This window comes from Phocoena phocoena, chromosome 20 (assembly GCF_963924675.1).
Source record: "Phocoena phocoena chromosome 20, mPhoPho1.1, whole genome shotgun sequence".
NCBI classification, from domain to species: Eukaryota; Metazoa; Chordata; class Mammalia; order Artiodactyla; family Phocoenidae; genus Phocoena; species Phocoena phocoena.
The window spans coordinates 11,562,103-11,575,968 of record NC_089238.1 but is presented as its reverse complement, the minus strand read 5'-3'; the positions used below and the strand labels follow the sequence as shown (position 1 = coordinate 11,575,968).

The 13,866-nt window shown below is 54.9% G+C and overlaps 1 protein-coding gene across 1 annotated transcript in view; it reads right to left on the bottom strand.

Annotated features, from left to right (window-relative positions):
- MEGF8 (multiple EGF like domains 8) overlaps window positions 1–13,866 on the bottom strand; it is a 41,242-nt gene that overhangs the window by 27,147 nt on the left and 229 nt on the right. Inside the window, exons 2-12 of the mRNA XM_065898647.1 lie at window positions 8,815–8,978; window positions 8,368–8,574; window positions 7,342–7,522; window positions 7,172–7,260; window positions 6,157–6,572; window positions 5,571–5,716; window positions 5,320–5,442; window positions 3,091–3,245; window positions 2,635–2,754; window positions 2,148–2,292; window positions 1,902–2,065 (exon numbers count right to left, since the gene is read on the bottom strand). Coding sequence (XP_065754719.1) covers window positions 1,902–2,065; window positions 2,148–2,292; window positions 2,635–2,754; window positions 3,091–3,245; window positions 5,320–5,442; window positions 5,571–5,716; window positions 6,157–6,572; window positions 7,172–7,260; window positions 7,342–7,522; window positions 8,368–8,574; window positions 8,815–8,978 — 1,910 coding nt within the window. The remainder of the gene's footprint in view (window positions 1–1,901; window positions 2,066–2,147; window positions 2,293–2,634; window positions 2,755–3,090; window positions 3,246–5,319; window positions 5,443–5,570; window positions 5,717–6,156; window positions 6,573–7,171; window positions 7,261–7,341; window positions 7,523–8,367; window positions 8,575–8,814; window positions 8,979–13,866) is intronic.

The following is a 13,866-nucleotide window of genomic DNA, read 5'->3' as shown; positions in this document are numbered from 1 at the left end:
TATCAATTCATTATGTTGTACACTTAAAACTAATATAAGGTTGTTTGTCAATTATACCTCAATTAAAAAAAAAAAAAAAGGGACTTCCCTGGTGGTCCAGTGGTTAAGAATCTGTCTTGCAATGCAGGGGACACCAGTTCAATCCCTGGCTGGGGAACTAAGATCCCACATGCCTCAGGGCAACTAATCCCATGCGCCACAACTAGAGAGCCCTCATGCCACATGCCGTGGGCTATAGAGCCCATGTGCTATGAAGCCTGTACACTACAACTAGAGAGAAGCCCGCACACCGCAACAAAGAGCCCCCTCGACACTACGAAAGATTCCACGTGCCACAACTAAGACCCGACAGAGCCAATAAATAAATAAATAAATAAAATATTTTTTTAAAAAAGAAAAACTTGCCAACAGGTGTAAACAACCCAAATGTTATCAGCTGATGAATGGACATGGCATGGCCATACAATGGAATGTTATTCAGCCATAAAAAGGAACGAAGTTCTGGGACTTCCCTGGTGGTCCAGTAGCTAAGGCTCTGTGCTCCCAATGGAAGGAGCCCGGGTTCTACTCCTGGTCAGGGAACTAGATCCCACAGGTCGCAACTAAGAGTTTGCATGCTGCAACTAAAGATCCCTCATGCTGCAACTAAAGATACCATGTGCCACAACTAAGACCTGACACAGCTAAATAAATAAATATTTTTTTAAAAACTGAACAAAGTTCTGACACATGCCACAACACAGAGGAGCCTTGAAAACATTATGCTGAGTGAATGGAGTCACACACAAAAGGCCATGTATTATACGATTCCATTTATATGACCTATCCAGAGCTAACAAATCCAAATACAGAAAAAGAAAAAGGTTAGTGGTTGCCAGGGGCCAAGGGGAGAGGGGAATGGAGAGTGATTACTTAATGGATCTGGGGTCTCCTTTTGGGGTTATAAAAATGTTCTGGGGGGGCAAATTCCCAGTAGTCTGGTGAGTAAGACTCCATGGTCCCAGTGCAGGGGGCCTGGGTTCAATCCCTGGTCGGGGAACTAGATCCCACATGAATGCCGCAACTAAGAGTTCACATTCTGCAACTAAAAACAAAAAAACAGGGCTTCCCTGGTGGTGCAGTGGTTAAGAATCCACCTGCCAATGCAGGGGACACGGGTTCACGCCCTGGTTCGGGAAGGTCCCACATGCCACAGAGCAAATAAGCCCGTGCGCCACAACTACTGAGCCTGTGCTCTAGAGCCTGTGAGCCACAACTACTGAAGCCTGCGCGCCTAGAGCCCGTGCTCCGCAACAACAGAAGCCGCCACAGTGAGAAGCCTGATTACCGCAAAGCTCGCCGCAACTAGAGAAAGCCCACGTGCAGCAACAAAGACCCAACGCAGCCAAAATATTTTTAAAAAATAAACATAAAATAAATAAATGTAAAACAAAACAAACAAACAAAAAACATGCCTCAACGAAGATCCCATGGGTCACAATTAAGACCCCGAGCAGCTTAAGAAAAAAAAAAAAAAAAAGTTCTGGGGACTTCCCTGGCGGTCCAGTGGTTAGGGCTCTGCGCTTCCACCACAGGGGCGCGGGTTCCATCCCTGGTTGGGGAACTAGGATCCTGAATGCTGCAAGGTGCAGCCAAAAAAAAAAAAAAAATGTTCTTGAGCTAGAGAGTGGTGGTAGTTGCACAGAATTGCGAAGGTGATACATGTCACTAATGGTAAGTTTTATGTTATGTGCATTTCACCACAGTTAAGACTTTTCTTAGGCCAATAAGGAAAATCAGACCCTTGCATGTAAAGACTTAGGGGGCAAACGCAAGAGTGATAAAGATCCATTTGAAAAATGAAAACTCTAAGACCAAGCCCTTCAACACTCCACACTGGGCCCCATCCCCTGGCTCCCCACCTTGTCAGGCTGGGAGGCATTGGGCGGCTGTTGGAAGGTGAGCAGGTGCAGGCCAGGCAGGAAGCTCTGGGTGACACAGGCCTCCAGGGAGGTAACGAAGACAGGTACGGGCCCCCACCAGCCCACGGTGCCTGAGATCTGCTCCCCTCGGCAGCGGGCCTGCTCTGTGAGGACAGGAGGGTCGGGAGATGGGGGTTGGTGTGGGGTGCTATGCTGCCCCCTCCCACAATGCCACTGGACACTCACCAGGCCGAGGGAGGCAGCTCTCATTGTGTACGCACCAGCCCAGGGCGCCGGGCCCCCGGGGAGGAGCGGCGGTGCTGCTGAAAGCCAGACAGGCCTGGCAGTCACCCAGGAGGCGGCCCAGGCCCAGGCAGCTGGCAGCCGGACACTGCAGAGAGGGGAAAGACAGGTGTCACTATCCACTGGGGCTTAAGGGACCTGGGAAAAGCTGTGGATTCAGGAGGCTTGGGGCGGAAAGGTCAGGGGATTGGAGAAGGGAATTGAAAGCTGGGTTGGAATGAGAAAGATCAAGAGGACAGGGGTGGGGGATCCAGGGACAGAGACATAAGTTCAAAAGGATCGGGAAGAGGGTCAAAGGTTCAAGGGTCAGTAGTCAGGAATGCCGATCTTAGGTGTGAAAATGAGTCTCCCAAGCGCAGGTCTGGGCAGAAGAAGACACGGAGGACCAGGTCTCCGTGCTAAGGGGCAGAGTACTAGGACAGTCACTCACGGCCCCCGAGGGAGTCCCAGGAGGCGGGGCAGCTTGGCAGGCTCCCTGACACCAACTGCATTCAGGGTCTCGGGAGCATACGCTGTGGTCCGTGTACATGGAGCAATAGTCCAGGTGGTACTGTAGAGAGATGGGCAGGGAGGAGGGGGCGCCTCAGACCTGGGGCCTGCTCCCACGTCCTCGCTCACTTTGATGAGCCTAGGGAACCCCAACTGCTCAGAACGTTGAGGACCCCTGTCCACTTCTCCCCCAGCCCCAGGGACCACTGCCCCTCTGCCCTCAGCTCCAGGGACCACCATTCCTCCTCCCTTGGACCTGGGGACTGACCTCCCTTCTCTCACGGCCCTAGGGACCTCCCCTCCTTCTCCCAGGGACGCCCCCCAACTTCCTCCCTTAACCATGGGAAACATGCTACCTCCTCCCCAGCCACCCTCTCCCTATCACCCCAGTGCTCACGTCTGGAGCAGGCGCCTGGAACACAAAGGGAGGCACCTTGTAGGCCATCAAGTCCCCACGGGGCCGGCCACTGTACCCCCCTGCCACCAACAGGACGCTGCCACCAAGCACAGCCGCCACATGTGAGTACCGACCACTGGGAGGTGCTGCTCGGCCTAGGAGAATACAGACGCCCCGAGGACATGTGACCCCCCATCCCCCCTTCGTGGCTCCCACCTTGAGGACCACCCCTGACTCTGCTATGCCTCAACCCCACTTGCCCAAGGAAACCCTCCCCGCCTGCCTGGCCCTGCTCTAGTCCTAGCTCTCTCACCTCCTGGAGCTCCCACGCTGCTGCCCAAGTCACCTTCCAGACAGAGCATGATCTTTGGGGTCAAATCCTGGATCTACCATTTCCTTGCTTTCAAATCATGGATCAACTACTGACTAGCTGTGTGGCCTTGGGCAGGAGACCTGACTTCTCTGAGTCTTGGTTTCCTCCTCCGTGCATGGAACCTTGCCCTCGGGGAGCAGTGAGGCAGGCCGCCCGGCTGTCACCTGTTGTTGTCTGTCTGACACCAGCCTCCCTTCTGGTGACAGCCTCTGACTGTCCTCTGGAAAACCAACCCTCCCACCCACAGTCCACAAGGCTCAAGTCGAGCTGTCCCTGCCTCTAGCAGCAGCAGGGCTTGAGCCCAGGCCTATCAGAGTCAGTGACTAGTTCAGGGAGGGGACCCAATTGCTACAATTCTTGGGAAAAAGGTACTGTCTTCCCTCTGGGCATTTTAAAGGGGTAGGATATAATCCCAGAGCTGCTGGTGACCATCTACAAAAGGCAAACCTGCTACAGAATGAAGGAAATCCAGCTGAGAACTGGGGAGAGAAATGGCTCATGCCATTATGTGAGCACCTGGATCCAGGCCAGCCTGCAGCCAGTTTTCACTCAAGTGAGTCAAGAAATTCTTCTTTTTGCTTAAGCTGGTCGGGTGGGGTTTCTGTCACAACCAAGAGTCCTGACTGACGGGTAAGTGGTCAGTGATTGGTGACTCCCTCACACTCTTACTGACCCGTATGCTCTGTAAGTGTATGGGACTTGGCTCAGGGGATCAAAATCTACAAAGAAGGAGGAGGCCTCCAGAAACCTCACACTCTGGCCTACCCAGTGAAGGGGTCTGAAGGAGGGACAGGAGAAGAAGTGGAGCCCTGGATTGGAGGCCTCCAATGCTAGGCTAAGGCTTTATTCCTTTTTTTTTATTATTATTTATTTATTTATTTGGTTGGGCTGGGTCTCAGTTGCAGCGGGCTCCTTAGTTGTGGCTCGCCGGCTCCTTCGTTGTGGCATGCAAACTCCTAGTTGCAGCATGCATGTGGGATCTAGTTCTCTGACCAGGGATCGAACCCGGGCCCCCTGCCTTGGGAGCGTGGAGTCTTAACCACTGGGCCACCAGGGAAGCCCCATTCCTGATGGTCAAACAGGATTCCTTGGGGACCCTTCCTCTTGCCCACCCCTTAAATGTTACTGTCCCTTGTTTTATGTTTGTCCTTTGTCCTCACTCTTCTGTTCAGAAGGGTGGGGAGAACAGATGGGCCTCTGGGAAGTCCACAGTCCCATGAAAGGATATGCCCAATTTGTGCACACAAGTGTCTTTCTGAGGAGAGGGCCTGTGACTTTCTTCCCATTCACAAAGCAGTCTCTGATCTAATGAGCTTGAAAGGCTTCTCCACACTCCCTCCAGGTGAGCCCTCTGGCCTTGCACTATTAGGACAATGTGTTGGGCCCTTCACTGGACTGTCTTCTTTCTTCACTTCATTTTACTCAATTTATTCTCACAACAGCCCAGTGGTTTAAGTGTTGTTACATTTTACAGAGGGGAAAGTTGAGGTGCAGAAAGATTAAATGATGGTTTTTGTACAAAAGGTTGTTTAGGAATGGCCATCCTGGTTCTGCCACTTGCCCACTGTGTGACCTTGAAAAAGTTACTTCTTTGTAGGCAGTCCCCTGGGACAGCTGATAATTGGCAAAACCTGGATTGGAACCTAGATCTGATGCTTCTGAAAATGTCTCCCATCTCCATAGCAACAATGCCCTGGTCCTATCTCTAGTGCAGGTGTGCCTGCTGAGGCCAGCTCCGATAGGATGTTGGGCTCACCCCAACAACGACCGGGGTGGCTCCTTCCCAAAGCCCAGTATCACTGTGGGAGCAAGCGTGACCCTCAGGAGCCCCTCATGGAAACAGGGGGGCCACTCACCCTCAGGAGTTCCTGGAGGGGCAAGCTCGGCCCCTGACACCCACTGATGGCAGCCAAGGTGGTAGAAGAAGATGCCATCTTCATAGCACTTTTCCTCCTGGTAATGGGTGTGCACGTTGCCCCCTGGGAAAGGAGGAAAGGGGCACAGCTGGCAAGCCTGGGGGAGATGAGGACACCCCTGCAGGGAGCCTCAGCTCAGCCTTGGGCCCCTGGCAGGCAGGCAGGTAGGTGGGATCGGGGAGCCTCCTCACCGTAGACCACCATGTAGTTGCCCAGGACACTGGCTGTGTGAAAGGCCCGCTCCCGTGGGCCCTGAAGCCCATCCCGGCCCTTCAGGGTGGTCCACACGCGCCGATCCACGTGGAAGAGCTCGGTGGAGTTCACCCGCACAGAGAACCTGTCGGGGAGGGGAAGAGGAGGAGCTTGAGGCAGGAAGGACCTCTCTCCCTCCTCTGGGCCCACAGTTGAGACTGGCTTTACTGGATTTATATCCCCTCAGAACTAGAAGCTCCTCATGGGCAGGACCCAGGTTTCATTGATCTCTGGGTTCCCTGCATAATCTAGCCAGGGCTAGACACCAAGCAGGGGTTGGTTAAATGACTGGATGAGTGGGAGTGCGCAGGGAAGCAAGTGACCAAGAGATTGAATGACAGACTAGAGAATGCGTGAGTCGGGGAGTAAATGAGTGAATAAACAAATGAGTGAATGAATGACAGACGGGGTGACTGAATGACTGCAGGGGTCTATCAGTGGGCAAAGACCGTTAAAGCATAAAGGCCCAGGGTGTTAGGCCAGGCCTGGCCCTGCAAGGCATGGGTTGTGGGGCAGGTGACTCACCGGGCAGTGGAGGGCCGGTGTCCACCGTGAACCAGCAGGGCACGTGACGGGGCATGGAACACCATGGAATGGCCAGTGGCGGCAGGGGGCCTCCCACCTGCCGGAATCACCTGCTCCCAGTAGCCCCCACTGGTGCTGTCGAGGCGGAAACGGAAGAGGCCAGAGGAGAAGAGGTCGTGCTGGGTGCGGCCACCAGACACATAGAGCCAGATGCTGTCCACTAGGGCTGCTGCGTGACCTGCCAGGCCTGGCGGCCCTGAGGAACTGGAAGCAGCTGGTGCCAGAAGCTCCCAGTGGCCACCACCCAGCGGGCTAAAGGCCCAAACGTCACTGGTGAGGGAGCCGTCAGCCAACTCACCACCCATCAGCACGAGGGAGCCGGCCCAAGCCACAGCCACGTGGGAGTGACGGGCAGCCTGTGAGGAAGAGACCAGGAGACGGAGATGGAGAGGGAAACAGATGGTGACACAGAGAAAGAGAAAGACAGAGAGAGATGCAGAGACAGGGCAAGATGGAGAGACAGAGATACAGAGAAAGAGAAGGTGAGAGAGGGGCAGAGATAAAGACAGAGACATGCAAAGAGAGAAGAGAAGAGAGACGGACCCAGAAAGACAGACACATGCGAATAAAAAGAGAGGTGTGACAGAGAAACACGATAAGAGAAGGCGGAGTCAGGGAGAAATGACAGAGACCAGTAGAGAGAGTAAGAGGTATAACCCAGAGAGAAGGAGACACAGAGACCGAGAGAGACCAGATGACCAAGAGTCAGAAACAAAAACCGAAAGATGGACCAAGAGAGACAGGAGACACACAGAAAGGTAAGATGCAGAAAGGCAGATAAACGAAGAAGAAAGATAATCAAAGACAGAAAAGCAGAAGGGGGAGGTGTAGGTGGTCATGTATCACACTGCGGGAGTTAGGGGTGTGCGGGGTGATGGGGTCGCTCTGGGGCGCCCTGGCTGGGTCTGACAGAGTGAACAGGCACCTCCAGGCAGTGCAGAGGTGGGGTCCATACCGGGGCAGGACTCAGGTCCCAGCGCTCCCAGGTGTTGGCAGAGAAGTTGTACAGGACGAGGTCACCCAGGGCCCTGTTGAGGTCCTGGCCTGTGGAGAGGTGGACAGTCTCAGGCCCTGGCCACAGGCTGCCAGGCCTCTAGACCCCAGACTCATATCCCATCTGCTTACCTCCGAAAACAGCCAGCAGCCCCGGTGGGGACAGGAAGGCACCAGCCGCCCCGATACGGGCGGAGAAGGCGGGGTCCCCGGCACTCACGTTGTGCCACCAGCCAGCCCCCTGGTTCTCCCACAGGTGCAGGTCACAGGCGCGTCCCAGGAAACCAGGCTCACAGAGGCACGGTCCCAGGGGCTGGAGGGAAGGGGGCACAAAGGCAGGGACAGAGAAAGAGAGAGAAAGAAACAGACAGGGAGCAGAGAGAGAGCCAGAGCGAGACAGATGGAGCAAAACGGAGGAGAGAGATGAATAGGAAAGGAGAGGATGGAAAAATAAAAGACAGAGAGGCGAAGAAAGAGACAGGAAGGAGAGAGGCCAACAGACAGAGGAAGAGATGGACACAGAGACACAATCAGAGGGAGGCAGAGAAGAGGAGAAACGAAGACAGACCAACAGAAAAAGGGAAAGGAAAAAGAAAAAGACCCAGAAAGGAAAATGAGGACAAGACAGAAAGACAGGTTGGAGAAAAAAATACTGATGGAGTCAATGTCGGCCTGGGCTGGAAGAGCTCAGATCCGGGGAGGTCAAGGCAGGGAGGGCTCAAGGCGTGACCCAGGCCCAAAGCTGGATATGCATGGTTTAGGCCCAAGGTCAGTGGTCAAAAGTCAGAAATCATGGCTGGGGGCCCAAGGCCAGACAGAGCGGCTGGGTGTGAGGGTGGAGTCGGGCCTGGCACGAGGAAGGCAGGTAGGTTCACAGGTGAGAAGTGGGCTACAGGTGAGGTTGGGAGTGAGCTCAGGCAGAGGAGGGGCCCCCAGTGAAGGTGGAGTGGAAGTGGAGTAACAGGTTGGGGAGTGCGATCTGGAAGGAGAGGGAGAACTGTAGGAGGGAGCAGGGTCCCTGGCGGGGTCAGCATCATGGGAGAGGATGGGATGGCAGGGGTTGTTTCAGGCAGGGGCAGAGTCAGGTCTAGGACATGGGAGCGGTGGCTGTGATCACAGGGCAGGGCCCCAGGGGGACACAGCTGGGGGCAGGCTCACCGAGGCGCAGGTGCCATGGCTGCCACAGTAGGCTGGGCACTCCTGCAGGCCGCAGTCAGGGCCCCCCCAGCCCGGCTCACAGACACACACCCCTGGGGGCTGGCACTGCCCATGGCTGTAGCAGCCCCCGGGGCACAGGGAGAAGCGGAACGAGGCGTTGAAGCCCAGCAGGTTGTAGTTGGCATCGCTGAAGAGGTGCAGCAGCATCTGGAGGCACAAGGTGGGTGGGGCTCTGGGGCGGGACTGGGAGAGGGTCCACCCCTGCCCCCACCCCACCCTGGGGTCCCCGCCTCCTTTCTTTGTCTCTCTCCACCTCTCTTTGTCCCTCTATCCTTCTGACTGATGTCAAGTCCCCCCGCCTTTTGTTTCCCTCTGTGTATCTACCCCCCGTCCTGCACACTCCACTCAGATCCTCCAGCCACAGCCCCGCGGCCAGGCCCCACCAACCTTGCCTGAGGAAGCCTCAATGGGCGGAGGCCGGGTGCTCCCACTCAGACTGGCAAGCAGGGGCCCGCGGGGGGAGTCACCATCATACACGAACAGGTAGTCATACGTGCATTCCGTGTCCAGGAAAAGGAAGTCCAACAGGATCCGGTACTGGGAGCTCGGGGCTGAGCAGTGAGAACAGGTGGGCCAGGCTCAGATGCGGACCCTCTCCCCATGCCTCCACGCAGCGCCCCCCACAAACACCAAGGCCTACTCCTCGTAACACTGGGATGGGGGCCCAAAGCTGAGTCAGACCTGGGCCTTGCCTTCAAGGGGCTCCCAGGCTCCCAGCCCAGGGAGGTCAGAGCTGTGACAGCAAGAGGGACAGAAGCTCAAAGAAGAAATTACAGTATCATCCCTGGAAAGGACCCCTGAGATCAGGCCAAACACCGCCTACTATTCAGATGGGGAAACTGAAGTGCAGAGAGAAGAACCCCATCCCAGTGGTCACACAGAACTTCCCATTTATTCTTGAGCCTCAGACATGCCCAAGCCTGAGGGTCAGTCCAGGCGTGAGCAGAGAGGCATACTCCCAGATGGAAAAGGGCCTCTGTGAGGGTCCTCTGTTCCAGGTTCAACAGAGCTCTAGGGGAAGAGGTCCCTTTCTTCCCCCTGGCCAAAGACTGAAACTTGGAGCACCACAGCTCCTCTCTGCCCCCACCCAGGGTCTCTTCTCTCTGTTTATTGTATTGAATAGTAGCTAAGGGCACAGACTCTGGAGCCAGACTGCCTGGGCTCCAATCTTGGCTCTGCCACTTACTAGCCACTAGCTGTGTGACCTTGGGCAAGTCAGCTAACCTCTCTGGATCTGTTTCTTCATCCGTAAAATAGGGATATAATCACTATGGTCAATTCATACTTCTTGGCCACTAATCCCATCAGGAGATGATGGCTGACTCCCAGCCCCTTGTATCTGCAAGAGCCTCAGAGACTAGCTTGGCCAATACAAACCAGAAGTGATGCTCTGGGACTTCCGAGGCTAGATCAGAGGAAGCCTGCAATTTTTACCTGGGCCTCGTAGAATACTCCTTCTCAGAACCCAGCTGTCATGCTATGAAAAGTCACATGGAGGGGCCATGCGTAGGCGTCCCAGCTGAGCTTCCAGCTGACAGCCGGCATCAACGCTCCCTGGGAGGGAGCCTTCTTGGACGCCCGGCCCAGGTGAGTGTTCAGATGACTGCAGTCCCCACTGGTCTGACTGCGACCGCATGGGAGGCCATAATGGATAACGCACCTAAAGTGCTTATGGTACGGCCTAGCACTGTCGCTCTTCCTGCTCTCTGCCAGGTCCTGGTTGCAGAAGGTTCTCTCATCCCACATCTCCCACTAGGGGCTCAGGGAAGGCTTGTGGGCTAGGGAGACTAGGAGACCTGGGTTCCAGCTCTGCTCCTGACCCTAGGCCAGCCCCTTTACCCATGCTCCTCAGTACCCCCATCTGCATACTGGAGATGCTCGTCCACTATTCACGAGCTGTGGGATCTTGCGCCAGTTCCATGGGCTCTCTGGGCCTCAGTTTCCTTGATGTAAAATGGGGATAATTCTCCTCAGCCATCAAGGCTGGTATGAAGATCCCAGATGGTGACTCTAACATGCCAGCCCAGGCCTTGTCCTCCCTCAGCAGGACCACTGATCCAGCCTCCTTCGTGGCCTGTGCTGACATGGGTCCCTGAGGGATCTCCCCAGCTCGACATCTGGCCCTTACCCTCCCTTGCTCAAAAGCCCTCCATGGCTCCCTACCATCTCCAGGAGAAAGTCCAGCTCCCTAACCTGGTGTTTGGAGTCTCAACTTGTCTCACATCACCCCACGGCTTACAGCTCTATCAGGAGCTGGGCCTGTGCAGAAGTTCCTCTCTCTGTCTAGAGCACATTCTCCCTTCCTGCCAGCAAACTTCCCCACCTTCGCCAAGAAGCCTTCCCTGATGCCCCCGGGCTGGGTTAGGTGCCCCTCTAGGTTCTCACTTTCCAATACGACCTTCATTCCTCTGGGCCAGGACCACCTGTGTCCAGGTGTGTCTCCCCTGCAGCCTAGGAGGCCCACAGGACAGGGCCTGGGCCTACTCATCTTGGGGATCCCTCCCCGACACTGCCCAGCACGGGGCCTGGTATTGAGCAAGGGCTCAGGAAATACTGGATGAAGGAAGGAAGAGATGCACAAGACAGAATACTGAAGTTGGCAGCTCTCCCTCAGGCTCTGGCCAGAGCCCGCAAGAACATCACACATAGACCCCGAGCTGTGGTCTGGAGAACGCAGAACAATTCAGCCAGGCCAGGCAACCAGACCTCCCCGACTCTTACCAGCCTCAACCAAACTATAAAGCTCTGTTCCTAGAATCACAGCAAGCACATCTTTGCCAAGTGCCCACCAGGGGCCGGCTCACCATCTGCCTTCCCCAAGTTCCACCTTAAGTTCAAGTCCTCCTGTTTCTGCCCAACATGGGCCTAACCCCCAAGCCATCCTGGACAGAGACCTGATCCTAAATGCCCCTGCTTTTCAAAGACAGATGCCTCTTATTCACAAGGATGTTATGAGGACTGGGCATGATGAAGTGTGAACATGGTACAAAAGTAAGTGGGTCAGTTGCTTATTTTTTAATAGATGGGGGAGCATGTTGGCTCTTAGAGGTGATGGACATTGGGAAGGATGGGAGCCCAAGGGGCATCCAGTAGTCTCCTGGACTCCTTCTTTCCCCAACATCCAGCCAATCGGTCCCCCAAGTCTCACTGGTGAAACTTCACAAATCTCTCAGTGTTCTCCGTGCCTCTCCACCCGCTTAGCTCCTGCCCCAGTTCAGAACTCATCCTCTCCCACAAGACTAGCACACCAAGTCTCCAGTCTACCCCCCACCCAGCCTGAGAGCGACGCCCCACTCCTGCTCAAAATCCCCCTTTGGCTCCCCATCAATCCCAAGAGAAAAGTCAAGCTGCTCAGCATGACATTCAAGGCCCTTCTTCCCCTCCTTCTGGTGCCCTCTTCTCCTCCCAGCCAACAAGTTTAGCCAGACCAGACAAGCCTAGACATGGCTCGGAGACCCACCAGCCCCTCTTTTGTCTTCCTAGAGGCTGTTCCCTTTTCTCACCCGGTAAACTCCTATGCATGTTTCAGAACACTGCTCTGGTGGCTCCTCCTCTGTGACCCCCAGCAGAGTCTTCTCACTCCCCTAGGCCCGGCAACCCAACCCTGCACCTCCTTCCGTCTCAGCCCTGAGCACACCGGGGGCTGAATGTCTGTGTCCATCCCCAACCAGGCTGGAGCTCTTAAAGGCCAGAGAATGATTTATACCCTTAACACATACACACACTTCCCATCCTCTTCTCACCCCCTAGACAGGAATGGCCCCCAAGATGGGGACAAACACACTTATCCCCAAAAAACATGCTTCATCCATACCCCACACAACAGCCATAGAGATCTTCTAAAACGTAAATTAAATCATGTCTTTCCCCTGCTCAAAACCTTCCATAGATGCCCAGTGTCCCCAGACAAAGACTAATCTCCAAAGGCTGCAAAAGGAGGCCCTGCACGATTCAGACCCTGTCACATCTCTGGCCTTTGCCGAGGACCTCCTCTGGGGGACTCCCACCTCTCCCTGGAGGCCAGCTCCTCATCCACTGCCAAGGGAGCCTTCCTGGACTTCTCCAGCCACTGCCTTGGATTTCTCTTCCACCTCCCTATTGCCCTCAGGACACAGCTCAAAAATCACAAGGTCAGGGCTTCCCTGGTGACTCAGTGGTTGAGAGTCCGCCTGCCAATGCTGGGAACACGGGTTCGTGCCCCGGTCCGGGAAGATCCCACGTGCCGCGGAGCGGCTGGGCCCGTGAGCCATGGCCGCTGAGCCTGCGCGTCCGGAGCCTGTGCTCCGCAACGGGAGAGGCCACAACAGTGAGAGGCCCGCATACCGCAAAAAAAAAAAAAAAATCACAAGGTCCTATACCACCTGCTTCCTCCCAGCCCTCCAGCCTCTGGCTCACTGTTTGTCTTCTTGGATTCTGTGTCCTAGCATATGGATTTCTAGTTCCTCAAAATCATCATATCCTCCTGTTTCCAGGCCTTTGCACAGGCTATTCTCCTTACCTGGAATGCCCTTTTGCTCTCTCCTGCACATGCCTCTGGTCTCAGGTATAGCCCAGGCTAAGTCAGATGTCATCTCTGGGATTCCCACTCCCTGGGGGTGGGTTTGTTTCCCCCACTAGACTGGGATCCCAGGAGGGTAGAGATGGGGCCTTTGCACAGGCTGTTCCCGCTTCCTGGAATGACTTTCTCCTCCTCCTGGCTGATTCCTATTGGTCCTTTAGGTCTCAGCTCAGACATCTCCTCCAGGAAGCCTTCTCTGCTCTCTCCCACCCAACAGATCAGGCACCTCCTCTGGGCTCCCCAGGCCCGTGGGGTTCCTCTGTCACAGCCCCTACCACTCTGGACTGGACTGTCTGTTAACATGTTTGCCTCCCCCACTGGATTCCAAGCCCCAAGTCATCGGGGATTGCTGGGGCTGTGGAGGTCTCTGCTATGTCCCAGAGGCAAAGACAATGTCTGGCACATGAATGACTGAAAAAAATGCTTTTATTGAAGTACTTTAAAAAGGACAACACTAATAATCCTACGACCATTTACTGGGCATTTATTACGTGCCAGGCACAGTAAATACCTGTTCTCATTTAAGTCCAACCGCCCTATGAGGGGAATACTATCACTATCCATACTTGCAGGGAGGGAAAGCCGAACCTCAGAGGAAGGAAGCCACCTGCCCCAATTCACAAAGCCAGTAAGAAGTGGAACCCAAATTTGAAGCCAGGTGGTTGGGCTCTGAGCCTGAGTTTCTAACAGTTACTCAGAACACCCCTCACTGATGCTTCTGGCTTGTAATTGTCCATCTGCGTCCGTGTGCAACTCCCCCATCAGACTTCAAGGCCTTCCAAGGCAAGGCCTAGACTGGCTGCATTTTAGAGCAAAGGGCCTGCACCAGAACCGGTTCTGGGAACACGGTGAGCGGATGCAAGACTGCACAAATGAATGAA